We start from the raw sequence: 19,998 nt of genomic DNA on the forward strand, positions 1-19,998 counted from the left end.
CAATGGTACCAACACTTTACATGTTGTGTTTATCTGTTTGTTCAGTGTATCTGCAAATTTCTGATTCTTCCATTGCCTCTCTGAAGTCTTCAAAGAGCCTTTCCCATAACCCCACTGCACCAGACACACACTGTGTCTATGTACGACAAATATATTCAAGCACATTCATAGGACCATTTTACCCCGCCCCCAGACACACACACTCAAACGAACACAGACACACTGTACTACACATATACTGTTCACACACACTGAGCCCTCTCATACATCTCCAGATGAAGTAAAAGCAGGCGGACACCCATGAGAAAGACATTAAATGGAGGTCTCAGCAACGAGGAGATGAATGTGGTGATGGAGCAAGAGAGAGGGAGGAGAGAGAGAGCAGCAGAGACAAGAGAGAGGATATTCAAGACCTGGAACACAGACAGTAATGATAATGAATGGCACTGAAAAGAAGGACAGTGGAAAGGTAGAACATCAGTTTTCAAAAGCTGAAAATAATATATTGACCTATTCCCTTTCTCCCTAACTTTGTGTCAGGTACCTTCGCCATTGTGAGGCGATGGTGAATTGTATTAAAAAAAGGAGGAGGTAGCAGGTGGACATCAGATGGAGAGAGATGAAGGCTGAGGGAGAGGAATGCAGAGTATGAGTATGAGTGGTAGGTCAGCATGTTGTGAGTTGAGTGGAGTCTGGCCCAGCTGTGAGCTCACTCACTCATGGTGTCATGGCCTTCTCCTCTGTCTGAGGGTGTGTATGTGTGTGTGCGAATGCCTGCACCCGTGTGGGTTTGTGTGTGTCTGCTCGTACCCCTGGCGTCCTGGTATGTGTGTGTCAGGGCCCTGTGATTAATGACCCACAGGCTTTGTTTCTCCTGCTTCCTCCCTTTCCAGCCATGTCACACACACAGTCACGCGTCAACTTAGTGGACACCAGCAGATTGACACTGGAGCGACCCCCACTAGGCCACAGCAATAGACTGAGGGTTACTAGGTACTACGCATACAAACAAAACACATGCAGAGACACACAAGATACAAAGCTCTAGAGATCATTCATACATTTCCAATCTAAACACACTTATCAGTATCTCCTGTTCAGGAAGGTAAGAAAGTAGTGGCCATGTAAGTGTGTGTGTCTGAGTGTGTGTTGGGCTGTAATTGTGTGTGTGAGAGAGAGGGAGAGAGAGAGAGAGAGAGAGAAGGATTAGGGCTTGCTTGTGTGCTGGTTCCCAGCCTGTCAGAGGGCTGTCAGGCTGTGATTTATGGTTGCTAGATTCAGAGCAGTCTTCGCTGCTAGTTAAGTATTGTTACAACTGACAGTTAATGAGGCCAGACATGCTTTCAAGCACTGCACTTAACTTATTTGGCATGGTGTCATTTATATTATACAAAGAGTAACGGTAAAGAAATTGTAAAGGTAAAAGAGTGATCATTTCATAATTGTGGGCTGTTTACACTGTGGGATTACACAGAGGAGCCTACCTGGACTATGAGCTATAGGCAAATTCTACCTTCAACACTCTCGCTGTGAGTGGACCCCATGCTATAATCACTACCAGAGTCTCTGGCAGCAGCACCCGTGCCCCCGCCCCGGGCCCTGGTTCCTTGTCAGTCGTGATTAATGGCAGTAGGGCTCCGGCACAGCTTACGTTGCCAGTTCCAGCGATGTTCCCTTGATAGGCTACTTAGTGAACTCTGACAAACATTTTCCCCTCACTTGGTTATTCCTTTTTCTCTTCTCATTTAAAATGTGCAGCACAGATCTGCATTGCACTGCGGCACCTAGGGGTTAGGGTTGGCGTTTCATATTTCTGAGGCAACCGAGCGAGGGCTATAAATAAAGCGTTCGCCATCTCTGCCTCATGACCCTGGACATTATATCCAAATCTCTGCCCTGGACCATTGCACCTATCTAATAAAGGCTTGTTGTTGAGGTGAGAAAACACAAATGTTTTTTAAGCTTGTTGAAGAGTTCTCACTCTAATTATCAAGGCTGTAAATAATATGTTAAAATGTATTTATAATATAATGTAAATCTTCTTAAATTGTATTTTTACTGGTTGCCTGTGCTGTAATCCACAACTATCGCCTCCCTATGGTTAACCCTTGTTTCAAATCAGAGTGTGAAAGCTGATTCGTTCAGCAAACTTAGTCTGTTCCTTGAACCACCACTATCAGTGAAGTTAGCCAGTCAAGCACATGGGCTCAACTGCAACCAATTGAAAACAAAGACAATTACTACAGTGGCAAATTGATAAACTTTTGGGAATATTGTCAAACGTAAACACTAATAGGCCTACAGATAAACCAACAGACCTTCAGAATACATTAGACTAAACCCCAAACATTTTAAGACAGCATGGTCCTCGGTTGGCTCTCAAACAAATGACTAGCAAAGTACAACAATGACACTGGACAGCCTATATGGGCTTAGAGGCGCTGCATGGTCAATCCGAGGGCTGCATTTGCCTTGCAGCATTTATGATACGGCCTCTGCTGAAGTCAAGGAATTCATACTTCTTGCGCTCCATGGAGCAGCGCAGGGGCTGTTGTGAATTAAGTTGTCAAGGAAGTGAGTTTGTGTTTATATAGGACCTCCCACCCTTACCTACCGTCAACCAATCATACCAATGCATAGCGATTTCGAGTTCTCCGCATTGTTACAACATTTGAGAGGCGCACGGCGATGCAGTACAGAGCTCAATTTGGCCCCTGCTTGCCTCCAGAGGCTCCGCAATTGCATCACACCATCCATACGGCAAGCTACAAGCACATTTTTGGATCAAGCATAAATTGGCTTTTACCCACACAATGCCTTCTGATACAAAGCCAACATCGGCGCACCACTTCTCCTTCTTTGGTATTATGGCGGTCCGCAAACAAATGTTATTGGTACATGCCGCCACCAACCCTGCATCCATTAAAACCTACGCACAGGACTAAGGTGTGCTTTTATACAATAACATGTTCCCCAGTAATTATGACCCCCTGTGAAACACTGACCAAATCTGTTCCTAACATGTTAAATTAATATAAAAGCAACTCTGCTCGCTAGTCTAGTCACTCAAGTATCACTTAAGCCAAGGTAGCAATTTAGGTAGCAATTTACCTATCAGTACTCCTATGTAAATGGATAATATCAGTGTCAAAATGAATATAAATATAATTTTGCTAGATATGATGGCTCTTTTCACAGAATCAACTTCACAACAGAATAATTAGCTTTCTATGATACTCGTTGTCCCCCTCTGTTGGTCTTGTGGGATATTTCCTCGTTGAAGAACGTCCAACTGAAGACGTATGACGCAAAATGCGGAAGTGAGCCTGGTAGCAGGTGTTTGCTTATTTTTGTCGGTGGAGGAGGCATCACGAGTGATAATACTACAGGTAATAGTACGGGTTTCTAGAACACTTTTGTCAATTGGGTTTAACGTACCTATCAAGTATCTACAATGACAACAATGTGAGTGAAATATTGTGTCATTAGATGTGACCGTTCCCGTGTTTGAAATCGAGCGTAGCCTAGGTTAACGTTAGCTAGCTAGGTAGCTAAAGTAGCTAGCTTAGCTTGCTAAAAAGCCAAACGGTTGCTTGTTACGTAGTTGGCTTATTTAGTCTTCTCTTGCTTGAGGGGTGTATGAGTACGTCCAATATTGGGTGATTCATGGTTTGCTGTTAGTATTCTGTCAACTCAAAGCTAATCAACTTCTCCATGTTAGAAAGTGGAACCAAAGATACTGATCCTACACGTGCAACAAAAAGGTTCACGACCTCCTGGTATCAAAAGTCTGCTTCCTGTCATTGCTTGACTTGAGGTTTGTTTAGCTGTCTTATTTGGAGGTATTGTATAGCTAACTACACACTAAGTTAGGAAGTTTGAGCTGGCTGCAGTTGTTAGGATTGTAATGAGGTAAGGCAGCCGGGAGAAGTTTTTATCACGCCCTGTCTTGGACAATCCTCTTATAACGCTACAAGGTCAGTCCTTGTTGATGTCTCAGCTAAGCTTCTTCTTCCTGACAGAGGAGTTTAGCTTGACAACAATATGCCTGCCCTGTGCCTGGATATCACATATGTTGTTAATACCTGTGATTGATTCCGGCCTAATGTTTAAATGGCTATAGCTTATTTCGAAATACACTGAACAAAAATATAAACGCAACATGCAACAATTTCAAATAGTTACAGTTCATCTAAGGAATCAGTCAATTTAAATTAATTAGTGCTTAATCTATGGATTTCACATGACTGGGAATAGAGATATGCATCTGTTGGTCACGGATATCTTTTTTTTTAAGTAGGGGAGTGGATCAGAAAACCAGTCAGTATCTGGTTTGACCATTTGCCTCATGCAGCGTGACACATCCCAGCATTTACCTCATGCAGCGCGACAGATCTCCTTCTCATAGAGTTGATCGGGCTGTTGATTGTGGCCTGTGGAATGTTGTCCCACTCCTCTTTAATGGCTGTGCGAAGTTCCTAGATATTGTCTGGAAGTGGAACACGCTGTCATACACATCAATCTAGAGTATCGTCTACATGATCAATGGGTGACGTCTGGTGAGTATGGCCATGAACTGGGACATTTTCAGTTTCCAGGAATTGCGACATGGGGCATTATCATGCTGAAACATGAGGTGATAGCGGTGGATGAGTGGCACCACAATGGGCCTCAGGATCTTGTCACGGTATCTCTGTGCATTCTAATTGCCATCAATAAAATGCATTTGTGTTCGTTGTCTTTAGCTTATGCTTGCCCATACCATAATCCCACCGCCACCATGGGGCACTCTGTTCACAATGTTGACCATAGCAAACGTCTTGCCCACATGATGTCATACATAATGTCTGCTATTTGCCCAGTACAGTTGAAACTGGGATTTACAAGGCCGAACTGCAGTCAGGTCAAGATACTAGTGAGGACGTCCAGCACGCAGCTGAGCTACCCTGAGAGACAGTTTGTGCAGAAATTCTTTGGTTGTGCAAACACACAGTTTCAGCAGCTGTCCAAGTGGCTGGTCTCAGATGTTACTGCAGTTGAAGAAGCCAGATGTGGAGGTCGTGGGCTGGCGTGAGACATCTGTGGCATTGTGTTGTATGACACATTTTAGGGTGGTATTTTATTGTCCACAGCACAAGGTGCACCTGTGTAATGATCATGCTGTTTAATCAGCTTGTTGATATCCCATACCTGTCATGTGGATGGATTATCTTGGCAAAGGAGAAATGCTCACTAACAGGTGCACAATATTTATGAGAAATAAGCGTTGTGCGTATGGAACATTTCTGGGTTCTTCTATATCACCTCATGAAATATGGGACTAACACTTTACATGGTGTGTTTATATTTTTGTTTAGTATAGAAGGCACTGGTTGATTCTATTCAACTGTTCTAGCTAATATCCAGAGCTTGCAAGGTAACTCTATTTTGCTACAATTTGATTGTTATGAAAGCCTTATTCTAGCCTACTTGTTATATAGGCTAGGCTTATAGGCTTTTTTCATTAATCTGTCCCCTATGTCCAACATTGTGTATGTTGATCCTTTTGAAACTCATTGTTTGTCCTTCTTCTTCCCAGGATGGCACAGTTGGGTGCCATAGCCTCAATAATCTGTGCAATTGGAGGTGCAGCTCTCTTCTCTTCTGTGCACAAGATTGAGGAGGGACACACTGGAGTCTACTACAGGTCAGTTAGATATTAGGCTAGTCATTGTTTTGTCTAATGTGAGGCTTACTGTCTATTAATGCATTTTGGTTTCTGGAGGCATGCATCAGTTCAACTTGCAGTGCACTGCACACATACTTCATACCAGCGCTAAACTCAGATGATATCTGTAGTGTGATATAGAAAGAGGGCTAAGATTATTTTGTGTTGAACTTAAGATCAGTCCAGCAAATTCTCCAGTCTCCTCTCACATTTACAACTAACATTTGCAATTGTGGTTGCATACTACATCAGAACCATTTTGATTGACATTTGGCTCTGATGGGATACTTTCATTTCCTTGTGATGTGATCATGTGTGTGTTCCACAGAGGAGGAGCTCTCCTGACCACCACCAGTAGCCCTGGCTTCCACCTCATGATGCCCTTCATCACTCATTTCAAGTCTGTGCAGGTGAGACAACAGACCGTTCTCAGGAACAGGCCCTCAGCATGGCTGGTCTGACTGGGAGTGAGGGGTTTAGGTTCAAATGTAGTTGTACAAAGACTGAGGCTGGACTTCAATGTTTATGCTAAGTAGTGTCTTTGTGTGTTTGTTTACAAACATCGCCCCAAGCCCACACACTTTTTCTGGAAAGTGACAGTATACATGTGATGGAAGTTTACATGTAGGCTTTTATACTGTGCCCAAGACCAGTCTGTGAAGTTATTTGACCTTGGAAAAAGGAACTACTGTGTAAATAATACAATGCAGGTTTTATTCAAATTGAGCCCTGCGGAAGTAATGGCTTTTTGAATGTTGAATGCCTTCTCTTTATTTCTATCTTTGTAGACCACTCTACAGACAGATGAAGTGAAGAATGTACCATGTGGAACAGGGTAGAGTTGTCTGTCTATCTCTTCCCAAAATAAACTTGATGGATGCAAAAAAAAAATACAGACTACTTTTATCTCCATTCTTGAGGATTTATTGCATGTATGCGTTGTTACACATTCTGTTTTTATTTATTTCAGTGGTGGAGTGATGATTTACTTTGACCGGATAGAAGTGGTGAACTACCTCGTACCCTCAGCAGGTAAAGTCATTTGCCAATAAATCAAACACATATTGTAGTTTTATTTCAATTTTACTATGTGTTCAAGTTTAATCTCTCTCAACACAACTCAAAACTGATCTTATTTTTATTTTTTTATTTAACTAGGCAAGTCAGTTAAGAACAAATTCTTATTTACAATGACGGCCTACACCGGCCAAACCCTGATGATGGTGGGCCAATTGTGCGCTGCCCTATGGGACTCCCAATCACGGCCGGTTGTGATATAGCTTGGATTCGAACCAGGGTGTCTGTAGCGACGCATCTTGCACTGAGATGCAGTGCCTTAGACTGCTGCGCCACTTGGGATCTTACTTGGGGCGGCAGGGTAGCCTAGTGGTTAGAGCGTTGGACTGGTAATCAGAAGGTTGCAAGTTCAAACCCCCGAGCTGACAAGGTACAAATCTGTCATTCTGCCCCTGAACAGGCAGTTAACCCACTGTTCCTAGGCCGTCATTGAAAATAAGAATTTGTTCTTAACTGACTTGCCTAGTTAAATAAAGGTCAAATAAATAAATAAAACTTGTGGCATAGCATGTCTAATTTTCAAATCCCTCCTTAGTATATAGGCTGTACTATTTTAGAACATTGTAACCCATGTATTGTAACACAAACTTATGTATTGTATTCAGTCTTTAAGGCCCTGTGCAGTAAACTTGATTTTCCTCGGTTTTAGATATATTTCCACACTGAGGTTGGAATAATACTGTAAAATTGTGAAAAGCATGATAATGCTCTTTTAGTGTTTGAGCTGTTTGAAAAGACCACCTGAAATTTCTGCCTGTTTTGGTGTGAGTTTTGGCCTGCCTAGTGACATCACCTGTCAGCAACGGTTTGGGTCTCCCAGTGCGTCCCTGTAACGTCAACGCAGGGAGTCAGGAAGCAGGTGCAGTTAGTGACTTTAATATTAACGAACATAGAACGATACAAAATGAGAAACGTCTGACAAAAAACAATACTGCCTGATTGCAAAATGAGGTGTGACTGATGATGAGACGCAGGTGTGCGTAAAGATGGGTTGCCAGGACCGGTGGTTAGCGAGCGCCGGAGATGGGGAATTGTCACGTCTACTCCTGCTCCACGTCTCCGGCACTCGACGTCGCCGGTCTACTTACCACCAGTCCTGGCAGCTCCTCTGGACCGCACACTTCCCAGTCCACCAGGTACTGGAGCCGACCCCCACGGTGTTGTTAGTCCAGGAGTGATCTGACGGCATTGACGGGGCTCCCCTCAATGTCCAAGGGAGACCGAGGGGTGTCGTGGGGGATGTCATCAGCCAGGGGACCAGGAGCCTGAGGAGGGAAACATGAAAAGATGGTGAGATCCGGTAGTTAGATGGGAGTAGTAATCTAAGTTACCTCATTGACCCTTCCGAGGACCTTGAACAGCCCCACAAACTGGGGACTCCACTTCTTACAGGGCAGGCAGAGCGGAAGGTTCCTGGTGGAGAGCCAGACGTGATCACCAGGATGGAACATGGGAGCCTCACTGCGGTGGCGATCCGCTTCTCAATGAAGGCCGGAGACGATATCCTCCAGAAGGCCATAGTGCCGGAAGACCTGCTGGAACAGTGCCTCAGCGACCTGGAGAGCGGTAGGGAGACCAGAGAGAGGGATAAAACGGCATGATTTGAAGAATCTACACAACCACCAAAATGGGAGTGAAACCATCAGCGGAGGGGAGATCAGTGACAAAATCAATGGACAGATGAGACCAGGGATGCTGAGGCACAGGAGAGGGAAGGAACTTTCCTGCTGGAGTGTGTCGGGAAGATTTAGATTGAGTACATACTGAACATGAGTTGACATAGTGTGCAACATCCTGGGCCAAAGTGAGTCACCAGTATTTCTCAAAGGGATTGAGTGGTGCGGGTGATACCTGGGTGTCCAGCGGCGAGGGATGTGTGTGCCCAGATCAGCAACCAATATCTGACCCCCGTGGGGACTTGGATGCGCTCCGGAGAGCAGGTGGCAATCTACCCTCTCCAGAGCCTGGCGGATGTCCACATCTACTTCCCAAAACACGCATCCAACGATACGGGAGGACTGATTGATGGGCTGGCGTACACTCACAGAGCCCTCCACGGACGTGGAACCACAGGGTGCAGGAAAGCAGGGCTCTGACATCTTGGTCCCCCGGCAGTAATCCTCCTCTCTGACCAGGAGATGGTGGGATTATAGAGTTGGAGCCACAGGAGGCCAAGTATGATTTTGTGCGGAGGTGATGAGGAAGGAAAGGCTTTCCTGGTGCAGTGAGGGTGAGTGGAGCTGTGACGTGGGTAACAGTGCTGGATCCCAATGGTTGCATTTCCAACGCTTGGACCGCAAACGGAGAGAAGAGCAGGTATGAGGTGATGTGCAGGGAGGAGGCAAGGGCCTGGTCAATAAAATTCCATGCGGCACCGGAATCCACTAGAGCTGTAGAAACAATAGATGAGACAGCCAGCTAGTGAAATGGATACTAAAAAAGGTTTGGTGGAAAGTGATGATGATGATGGAGTACTCGCGCCTAACCCAGGAGACAGATGATCACGGGCCGTCCTTCTGCTCTCGTGGATTCCATGTTGGAACGTACCGGACACCGTTGAAGCTGGTGCCCCTCCTGGCCGCAATGGGGATAGAGCCCTAACTGTCTCCGACGGCGTCACTCAGATGCGGGGAGGTGTGTGGCCCCTACCTCCATGGTTTCAGGCTCTTGATGGTCAACGAAGGAGGGAGAGAGGCGATTGGGGTGCCGACGCTCCCGAAGAAGGTTATCCAGACGGATGGCCATCGAGATGAGTGTGTCCAAGGTTAGATTGTCGGCACACCAACTCCGTCTGGACCTCTTCGCGCAATCCTCTTTTGAATAGATTGAGGAGCCATGGATGCTGCCACTGTCCGAAAGATGAGTGCCTACTCCGCCGTGGTCTGGCCATCCTGCCGTCGTTGGCATCCGGTGGATGGACGAAGACCCCCCTGAACAGAGCCATGAACCCCCCATAGGAACCCAGCTCCGCCTCTCTCCCAGAAGGCCGTAGCCCACTCCAATGCCTGTTTGGTCAGCGGGGAAATAACCGTGGCAACCTTGGACCTCTCCGTGGTGGGGGCTCCCATCTGATGAGTGAAAGAGGGAGCACTGGAGCAGAAAGCCACGGCATTTGGAAGGAGTCCCGTCATATTTGTCCGGGAGGGACAAACGGACATCGCTGACCTGGGCGGACGGTTGGATGGGCGGGGGTGCTGTCTCATTGGGTTGATGCCCCTCGGGAAATTTAGAGACGTTGAAGAATGCGGAAGGCCTCATCCATAGGCGTCCCCAGATGTGCCAGCTGGTCGTGGTGTTGGCGAAGTAGTTGTCCCTGTTCGTTGACCATCTGGGACAAGTCCTGATTAACTGAGAGAACCTATCTATCGGCATTCGAAGCTGGTGTCGATAATTCAATTTTGGCTTCTATTTTTGTGTCCGTTTTACAATTTTAATTGAAAACAATCACAGTAAGGTCCTTAATTATTACCAGAAATCATTTGATTTTGAGAACTCTTCATTGGACATTTGAACTGTTTTAGTAAAATAAAACAACTCTTTAGTGAATCACTTTTTCTGTTAGTGAAATAGGGCTTTGCCGTATACCGTATTTTACTATATACCGGTATTGATGCTCGGACCAGTTTGGGTTTTTACTTTACCTTCTATAACGGTATTTGAGTGTTTGGCTTGTTAAATGTGATACACTGTGTGTAAAGTCCATTTCTATCGTTTATTCCGCTACTTGAGTCATCGCTCTCTCTCCACACCGCTTTCCACACAGACTTAGTCCCACCCGGTTACTCAAGGAGCACATTTATTGTTGCTTGTCCACGAGACACTTTCGTTCAGTCTGCATGGTCAATGCAGCACATGCAACAATGTTGTTTCCAAATTTGATCTTAATATAAATCCACAAGCATTTTATAATTACAGTATTAGTTTGTTTCTTACATCTGCAAACAGCTAGTTTGTATTTTCTTAGCAAGTTAAGCTAAATCGTGTTAGCCACTAAATCGTGTTAGCCACTGGCTAGCAAAGCACTGAGTCAGAGCAAACGTAGCTAGCTAATACAGCCTGATAACAGTACTGGTAGAGGCTTAAATCAGCATGTTTGTGCATCAGTATCTTCTAAATGAAAGAGGAGTAGGCGAAGCATGAATATGTTGGATACATGAATAAAGATTTATGGTAGTCAAAGGGTCCCCTAGGAAACACGGAACATCACATTGTTTCCTACCCTGACACAATAACTCGTCCATGGCATTTTCATTCATTGTCATGTCAAACAACACTGTATAGAATTATAATAAAAGTTATATTACCATGATTCCAAAAGTTCACCCAAGTGTTTTGATCTAAATCGCAATTGCAACATTTGGTTAAAAATAAGGCCTCGTATTTTTGCCCATATTGTGGCAGTGTGGAAATGATCTCAAATGAGTGCAGGAAATTATTTTAGGTTGAATTGAACAGTATAAAACAATTAGAATGGATGATGTCTTCCAGGCGTTGAGATTGCCTGCAATGACAACAAGCCTCAGTCCAATGATGCTGTGACACACCGCCCCAGACCATGACGGACCCTCCACCTTCAAATCGTTCCCGCTCCAGAGTACAGACCTCGGTGTAACGCTCATTCCTTCGACGATAAACGTGAATCCTACCATCACCCCTGGTGAGAGAGATCGGCCACTAGTCAGTGAAGAGCATTTTTTGCCAGTCCTGTCTGGTCCAGCGATGGTGGGTTTGTGCCCATAGGCAACGTTGTTGACGGTAATGTCTGGTGAGGACCTGCCATTCAACAGGCCTACAAGCCCTCAATCCAGCCTCGCTCAGCCTATTGCAGACAGTCTGAGCACTGATGGAGGGATTGTGCATTCCTGGTGTAACTCGGGCAATTGTTGTTGCCATCCTGTACCTGTCACGCAGGTGTGATGTACCGATCCTGTGCAGGTGTTGTTGCACGTGGTCTACCACTACGAGGACGATCAGCTCTCTGTCCTGTTTCCCTGTAGCGCTGTCTTAGTCGTCTCACAGTACGGACATTGCAATGTATTGCCCTGGCCACATCTGCAGTCCTCATGCCTCCTTGCAGCATGCCCAAGGCATGTTCACGCAGATGAGCAGGGAAGACCCTGGGCATCTTTCTTTTGGTGTTTTTCAGAGTAAGTAGAAAGGCCTCTTTAGTGTCCTAAGTTTTCAGAACTGTGACCTTAATTGCCTACCGTCTGTAAGCTGTTTGTGTCTTAACCTCTCTGGGATCGTTCGGGACGTGAGCGTCCCACCTCGCCAACAGCCAGTGAAATTGCAGGGCCCCAAATTCAAACAACAGGAATCTCATAATTAAAATTCCTCAAACATACAAGTATTATACAACATTTAAAAGATTAACTTCTTGTTAATCCAGCCGCTGTGTCCAATTTCAAAAAGGCTTTACGGCGAAAGCACACCATGCGAATATGTTAGGTCAGCGCCTAGCCACAGAAAACCATACAGCCATTTTCCAACCAAGGATAGGTGTCACAAAATTCAGAAATAGCGTTAAAATTAATCACTTACCTTTGATCTTCATCTGATGGCACTCCCAGGTCTCCATGTTAGACAATAATTGTTTGTTTTGTTCGATAAAGTTCATCTTTATGTTCAAAAACCTCCTTTTTGTTCACGTGTTTAGTCCAGATGCACAAAGTCCAGAAGAAAAGTGTTTAAAAAGTTCCATTAAAGCTCGCAGAAACATGTCAAACAATGTTTCTAATCAATTTTTAGGGTGTTTTTATCATACATTTTCGATAATGTTTCAACCGGACAATACTGTTTTCATTAGAAAGGAAAGGGAACGAACCTCGGCGAGACTAAACTAAAGGCTTTCAGCCTGAGCTCTTATTCTCTCCCCTTTCACAATACAAGCCTGAAACAACTTCTAAAGACTGTTGACATCTACTGGAAGCCTTAGGAAGTGCAATTTGACACCATAGACACAGGATATTGGATAGGCAATAATATTTCTTTTTAAAACTACAAACCTCAGATTTCCCACTTCCTGGTTGGATTTTTGCCTGCCATATGAGTTCTGTTATACTCACAGACATTATTTTAAATGTTCAGTGTGTTCTATCCAAATCTGAATCTTATATGCATATCCTAGCTTCTGGGGCTGAGTAACAGGCAATTTACTCTGGGCACGCTTTTCATCCAAACTTCCCAATGCTGCCCCCTATCGCAATGAAGTTAATGATGCATGTTCATTAATTGTTTATGGTTCATTGAACAAGCATGGGAAACAGTGTTTAAACCCTTTACAATGAAGGTCTGTGAAGTTATTTGGATTTTTACGAATGAATAACAGGGTCCTGAAAAAAGGATGTTTCTTTTTTTTGCTGAGTTTGTGTTGCCACCCTAGGGTCACGCACTACTCAAAGAAAATGTAGAACTTTAATTAATCAAAAACATCAAATACCGTCCTGCCGTTAAATTTGAAAAATACTATATGATATTTTCGCCATGTCGCCCAGCCCTATAGTGAAAGGCATCTGGAGACATTTAAACGATGTGTAAATTCTCTATTCTCTTAAAGTTCTCAGTCTTATTTGTTATGACAAATTGGGTTTATGTAGGCTACTTTGACATCTAATTTGCCCAACAAAGGACAACATAATTTAATTGTGTAGCTAGGTATACTATCATTCATTCATGGTTGATTGGATCTCTGGAAGTTTAGAAGTAGTTACCATTAGTCCTATCAATAGGATGCAAAGTTCATTATATTAATACACTTTTACCTTTTGGATATTGCCTTGTATATGATGGATGGTTGTAGATTACATTTTTAAGTCAACCAAGTTATTAATATGTTGGATTCTCGTCTCCATCTCAAACAAATATCAGAGTTGAAGAATAGGACTAAATCAAACTTTATTTGAAGTGCATTTAAAATTTGATTTGATTTAGTGCTATTCTTTAACTAAGATTGTTGGTTGAGATTCAGAAGTGACATATTGGATATTGAATTGTGAACGCAACCAAATATCAACATTTGAAGTGGATATACTGTATCTTCTGCTCGGATAGTATATACATACTGTATATTATGAATAATGTGTGTGTATACAAGACAATATCCCAAAGTCAAAGTTTATTTTTAATATCATGAATTTGGCATCCTATTTATAGGGTTAATAGTGACTACTTCTAAAATTACAAAGGTCCAATCAACCATGGACAAATGAAAATGTACTAGCGATGTGACAAATGGACAATTTTTCTTAACATTTTAATGGCCATTTTTTTCCCCCATTAAAAAGATATGAAAAATTCACAAAAATCCACGTGAATTCACAATGCAGCTGCGCCGCTGCAAGCAACGGTTTGGGTCTAATGGTGCGTCCCTTTCAGATGGTTAAGCATTGCACCTATACTACCATTACTGTACCTCAATTCCACCTCGCAAAGTTTGCATTTAACTTCTTAAAGTGTTGCCATAAGGACTTCGCTGCTGTCACTTGCCTTTCTCTGCCATTTTTTCAAAGTTAACGACAATGAAGTAGGAATCGATTAATAAGAGTCAGTATTTTTGCAACAGAAGAAACTAGCTAGCGAGGGACGGAGAGAGAGAGGGGAGCGGCACAGTATAGGCAGATCGGCCACCAGGCAGGCAGTCAGAACTGTACACTAGGTTTATCTAGCAGCAATCAAAAGCTGTATCTTGCAATTTCTTGGCTTGAAATGTCTCACATCACCATAATGACAAAGCAAAAACAGGTTTGAGAATATTTAGCAAATTTATTAAAAAAATTAAATTAAAATATCACATTCATAAGCATTCAGGGCCTTTACTGAGTACTTTGTTGAAGCACCTTTGGCAGCGATTACAGCCTCAATTCTTGAGTATGATGCTACAAGCTTGGAGTTTCTCCCCTTCTCTGCAGATCCTCTCTCTCAAGCGCTGTAAGGTTGGATGGGGAGCATTGCTGCATGGTTATTTTCAGGTCTCTCCAGAGATGTTCGATCGGGTTCAAGCCGGGCTCTGGCTGGGCCACTCAAGGACATTCAGAGACTTGTCCCGAACCCACTCCTGCATTGTTTTGGCTGTGTACTTAAGGTCGTTGTCCTGTTGGAAGGTGAACCTTCGCCACAGTCTGAGGTTCTGAGTGCTCTGGAGCAGGTTTTCATCAAGGATCTCTCTCTACTTTGCTCCGTTGAAATTGCCCTCAATCCTGACTAGTCTCCCAGTCCTTGCTGCTGAAAACATCCCACAGTATGATGCCACCACCATACTTCACCATAGGGATTGTGCCAGGTTCGTTCCAGGCATGACACTTGGCATTCAGGCCAAAGAGTTTATTCATGGTTTAATTAGACCAAAGAATCGTGTTTCTCATGGTCAGAGAGTCCTGTCATGTGCCTTTTACTGAGGAGTGGCTTATGTCTGGCCACTCTACCATAAAGGCCTGATTGGTGGAGTGCTGGAAGGTTCTCCCATCTCCACAGAGGAACTCTGGAGCTCTGTCAGAGTGACCATCGGGTTCTTGGTCACCTCACTGACCAAGGCCTTTCTCCCCAGTTTGCTCAGTTTGTCCGGGCGGCCAGCTCTAGGAAGAGTCTTGGTGGTTCCAAACTTCTTCCATTTAAGAATGATGGTGGCCACTGTGTTCTTGGGGACCTTCAATGCTGCAGAAATGTTTTGTACCCTTCCCCAGATCTGTACTTTGACACAATCCTGTCTCAGAGCTCTACTGACATCCTCATGGCTTGGTTTTTTTCCACTGACATGCACTGTCAACTTTGGGACCTTTTATATAGACAGGTGTGAGCCTTTCCAAATCATTTCCAATCAATTGAATTTACCACAGGTGGACTACAAACAAGTTGTGGAAACATTTCAAGGATGATCAATGGAAACAGGATGCACCTGAATCTCATAGCAGAGGTTCTGTATACTTATGTAAATAACGTATTTCTGTTTTTAATTTTTCATACATTTGCAAACATTTCTAAACTGTTTCATATAATCCATATTAGAATAAGGCTAATGAAATCAAATGTGGACAAAGTCAAGGGGTCTGAATACTTTCCAAATGCACTTGGACTCATTGTACATTTTGTATAGAATCTTACATAAGCCGTAGGCAATGTGGACTGCAGACGGTTGGTGAATTCTCTGTGCATACAGTTTTCTGTGGTTCAAAAAGGAGAGTAAATAACACCTGACATTACTTCACAGAACTAGACACCTGTATTCAGTTGATGTGAGTTTGCTGAGCAACTATCTAATTTACCCCTGTTACAACCGGTATGTACTTCCAAAAAACATCTAAAGGAAAATGTACAAGCTCATCGGGACCTCTAATGTTAAATATTTACCAGGGAAAATCCTTCAGCAAATAACACAGGCATTGGTTGAGAGTCAAGTGAACTATTGTTCGGTGGTCTGGGGAAATGCATCATCTAGTGAAGTTAGGAGGCTGCAGAATGCACAGAATAAAGCAGCAAGGATTGTTTTAAGTTGGAGATATGGTTCTTCTGTTGCAGTCATGCGCAATGTTCTTGGTTGGTCATCAATCGACAAGATAATTGGAAAAAAACATGCTTATCTTTATAATATACATCATTTAAAAAACGGCCAAGTTCATTTCACAGTGGTATTCAGTTGGTAAGAGACAGACATTCAGTAAATACTAGGAATAGATTGTCCACCATCTATGCGTTATCCAGATAGAAAAAAGAAATGGGCAAAATAACATTTCGATTTAGAGCAATAAAGAAATTGAATAAATTAACTGAGCAAACTAGAAACCTTTCAATATATAAGTTTAAACATTATTGAAAAACAATTGAAATATAGTATATAGAAATGTTGTGGGACTATAGTAGATGAAGAATCAATATTTTTTTTATTTTAAATTTTTAGATTGAGTATTTATTGGGTCATTATGCTAGTGTATTATGTATGTTTGTAACAGTGTGTTATATGTGAAAGTGTGTTTATATTATAAATTGTATTTTAATGTTAAGGACTCTTGGAAGATTAGTCCAAATGGGGACTAAAAGAGATCCTAATCAAATCAAATGTATGGAGGTGCCGAATAGGAATTTCGAGTCTCACAGCAAAGGGTCTGAAAACTTATGAAAATAAGGTTTTGCAAAAATGTCTAAACCTGTTTTAGCGCTGTCATTATGGGGTGTTGTGTGTAGATTGATGAGGGGAAAAAAATATTTGATCTATTTTAGAATAAGGCTGTAACGTAACAACATGTTGAAAAAGTGAAGGGGTCTTAATACTTTCCGATTGCACTGTATATACATCGGCATTATCAGATACCAGTATGCTCCCAATTATGCATGAGAGGGTGGAGGAGCGGAAAGTGCTAGAAATTAGGAAATAGTCAATCTTAGAATAAACATATGGGGAGGAGTAAAGTGTGTAGCCTCTTGTTGGATTGAACATTCTCTACACGTCAACCAAACTGGCTCTATCTAATACCCCAACTGACCTACATGGGTGGGAAAGAGATGGGATCAAGAACCTGTTATAAAGTCTCCTCCGATTTTGAATGGGAAAGTCACTCATCCCAGCCAGTCTGCATTCTAGGTCCCCCCCAAAAATAAGGATCATCTATATGGGGGCATGTATACTCAGTTTATTAGGTACACCCATCTAGTACCGGGTTGGACCCACCAGCCTGAATTCTTTGGGCCATGGAAACGTTGCTGAATTGGTATCAAGAGGCGTAACGCAACAGGAACCTGTTGTCCGGTGTTGGTGATCACATGCCCACTGGAGCCGCTTCTTTTTGTTTTTAGCTGATGGGGCGGAACCCAGTGTGGTCGTCTGCTGCAATAGCCCATCCGTGACAAGGACTGACAAGTTGTGCATTCCGAGATGCCGTTCTGCACACCACTGTTGCACTGCACCATTATTTGCCCGTTTGTGGGCCCGCCTGTTAGCTTACACAATTCTTGCCATTCTCCGGCTGGATGTTTTTTTGTTTGTCGCGCCATTCTCGGTAAACCTTTAGACACTGTTGTGCGTGAAAAGCCCAGGATGCCGGACTTTTCTGAGATACTGAAGCCGGCGAGCCTGGCACCGGCGATAATACAATGCTCAAAGTAAAGGATGTCCCTCAACACTGGTTGAAATTAGATGAAAGGGGGTACTGGTTGATTACTTTTTTCAAATCCAATGTATTTTCCACGTTGATTCCACGTCACAAAACGTTGACAAATTAGGTTGAAACAGCGTTTATTCAAACACTGTACCCAGTGGGTTATTTACGGTAGCCACTTACTTACTTAATATAACCACACTTCTTTCTCTGCTCTTTGCAGTGTATGATATAATGAGGAACTTCACAGCAACTCTTTGTTCTCTCCTCTACAGTGTATGATATAATGAGGAACTTCACAGCAACTCTTTGTTCTCTCCTCTACAGTGTATGATATAATGAGGAACTTCACAGCAACTCTTTGTTCTCTCCTCTACAGTGTATGATATAATGAGGAACTTCACAGCAACTCTTTGTTCTCTCCTCTACAGTGTATGATATAGTGAAGAACTTCACAGCGGATTACGACAAGGCCCTAATATTCAATAAGGTTCACCATGAGCTCAACCAGTTCTGCAGCGTCCATTCTCTTCAGGAGGTCTACATCGGCTTGTTCGGTAAGTGTAAACTATAGGCAGTTCTAGAATATTCGTTAAAAGGGTTTAAAGGGTGTTTCTCAATATGCATACTACCATGCTCCAAGTGCATTCTCCGAGGACATTCTGTTGAGTTACTTGTGAGGACGAGGTTGTGGAGAACGCATAAAACATTTAATTTGAGAAGCACTCACACTCCCCCTACTGTATTACCTCACGCTGCATCTCCCCAATGTTATCCAAGGTAGATGTAAATTCTTTGTGGGTAGCTAGCTAACAATTCTTTGTGGGTCGCTAGCTAGCTAGCCAGTTAGCCCTATTGACTTACCCATTCACTGAACCTTCCTTCTTCTAGACAGGACAATGGCAATAGAGACAAAACAAGATATACACAAAGCAAACGTTTTACTTCATAATTATCAGCTAGATATGTGAATCTGAATAATGTCACTAACTAGATAGTATAACAGTCAAAAATGATCTAAAACCAATGGTATCCAAGGCAGCTGTCCATTCTTCATGGGTAGCTAGGTAACATTTCTTCCTGGCTATCTGCCTAGCTAACAGTAGTAGCTAGCCAGTTAGCTCTATTATGGGCTTACAACCTAGCCTACACATGCTATAGTGGGTATCACAAATGGCAGCCTCTGTCTCCATGGTATATCCTCTAACCCTGTTGTGTGTGTGTGTGTCCTCAGACCAGATAGATGAGAACCTGAAGCTGACCTTACAAGAAGATCTGACCAGCATGGCTCCTGGACTGATCATACAGGTACTGAAACTGACTGGGAGGGAGAGACATGGGAGGCGTGAGGGAGAGACATGGGAGGCGTGAGGGAGAGACATGGGAGGCGTGAGGGAGAGACATGGGAGGCGGGAGAAACTAGTCTTAGGGAATTCTTGCATACCAGTACAAATATTGTTAATTAATCCATGTTTATTTAAATATATTTATAGTGCCTTCAGAAAGTATTCACCACCTTGACTTTTTCCACATTTTGTTGTGTTACAAGGTGTGATTTAAAATATTTCATTGTAATTTTGTCAACAATCTACACAAAATACACTATCAAAAATTCGAACATTTGTCAAATATAAATTCTTCAAGCTCTGTTAAGTTAGTTGCTGATCATTGCTAGACAGCCATTTTCAAGTCTTGCCATAAATTCTCAAGCTGATTTTAAGTCAAAACAGTAACTAGGCCACTCAAGAACATTCAACATGGTCTTGGTAAGCAACTCCAGTGTATATTTGGCCTAGTAATTTAGGTTATTGTCCAGCTGAATGGTGAATTTGTCTCCCAGTGGCGGTTGGAAAGCAGACTAAACCAGGTTTTCCTCTAGGATTTTACCTGTGCTTAGCTCTATTCCATTTCTTTTTACCTTAAAAAAACACCCTAGTCCCTGCCGATGACCAGCAAAACCATAGCATGATGCAGCCACCACCATAGTTGAAAATACGAAGCGTGGTACTCAGTGTTGTGTTGGATTTACCCGAAACATACAGCTTTGTGTTCAAGACATAATGTTCATTTCTTTGCCACATTTTTTGAAGGTTTACTTTAGTGCCTTATTGCAAACAGGATGCATGTTTT

General features: G+C 43.1%; 1 protein-coding gene across 4 annotated transcripts in view; it reads left to right on the forward strand.

The window, feature by feature from the left end:
* The first annotated feature begins 1,871 nt into the window (after positions 1–1,871).
* LOC109896086 (erlin-2) overlaps positions 1,872–19,998 on the forward strand; it is a 33,916-nt gene continuing 15,789 nt past the window's right edge. The window contains exons 1-8 of one of the 4 annotated variants that reach the window (XM_031829776.1): positions 3,313–3,389; positions 3,722–3,817; positions 5,579–5,686; positions 6,036–6,117; positions 6,496–6,542; positions 6,678–6,739; positions 18,300–18,425; positions 19,103–19,176. In XM_031829776.1, the coding sequence (XP_031685636.1) occupies positions 5,580–5,686; positions 6,036–6,117; positions 6,496–6,542; positions 6,678–6,739; positions 18,300–18,425; positions 19,103–19,176 (498 nt within the window). In that variant the 5' untranslated portion in view covers positions 3,313–3,389; positions 3,722–3,817; position 5,579. Of the gene's footprint in view, positions 1,937–3,258; positions 3,466–3,721; positions 3,818–5,578; positions 5,687–6,035; positions 6,118–6,495; positions 6,543–6,677; positions 6,740–18,299; positions 18,426–19,102; positions 19,177–19,998 lie in introns of those variants that run through there. The other 3 variants (XM_020490316.2, XM_020490315.2, XM_020490314.2) reach the window with 3 other exon arrangements.

The sequence above is a fragment of the Oncorhynchus kisutch genome, linkage group LG8 (genome assembly GCF_002021735.2).
Source record: "Oncorhynchus kisutch isolate 150728-3 linkage group LG8, Okis_V2, whole genome shotgun sequence".
NCBI lineage: Eukaryota > Metazoa > Chordata > Actinopteri > Salmoniformes > Salmonidae > Oncorhynchus > Oncorhynchus kisutch.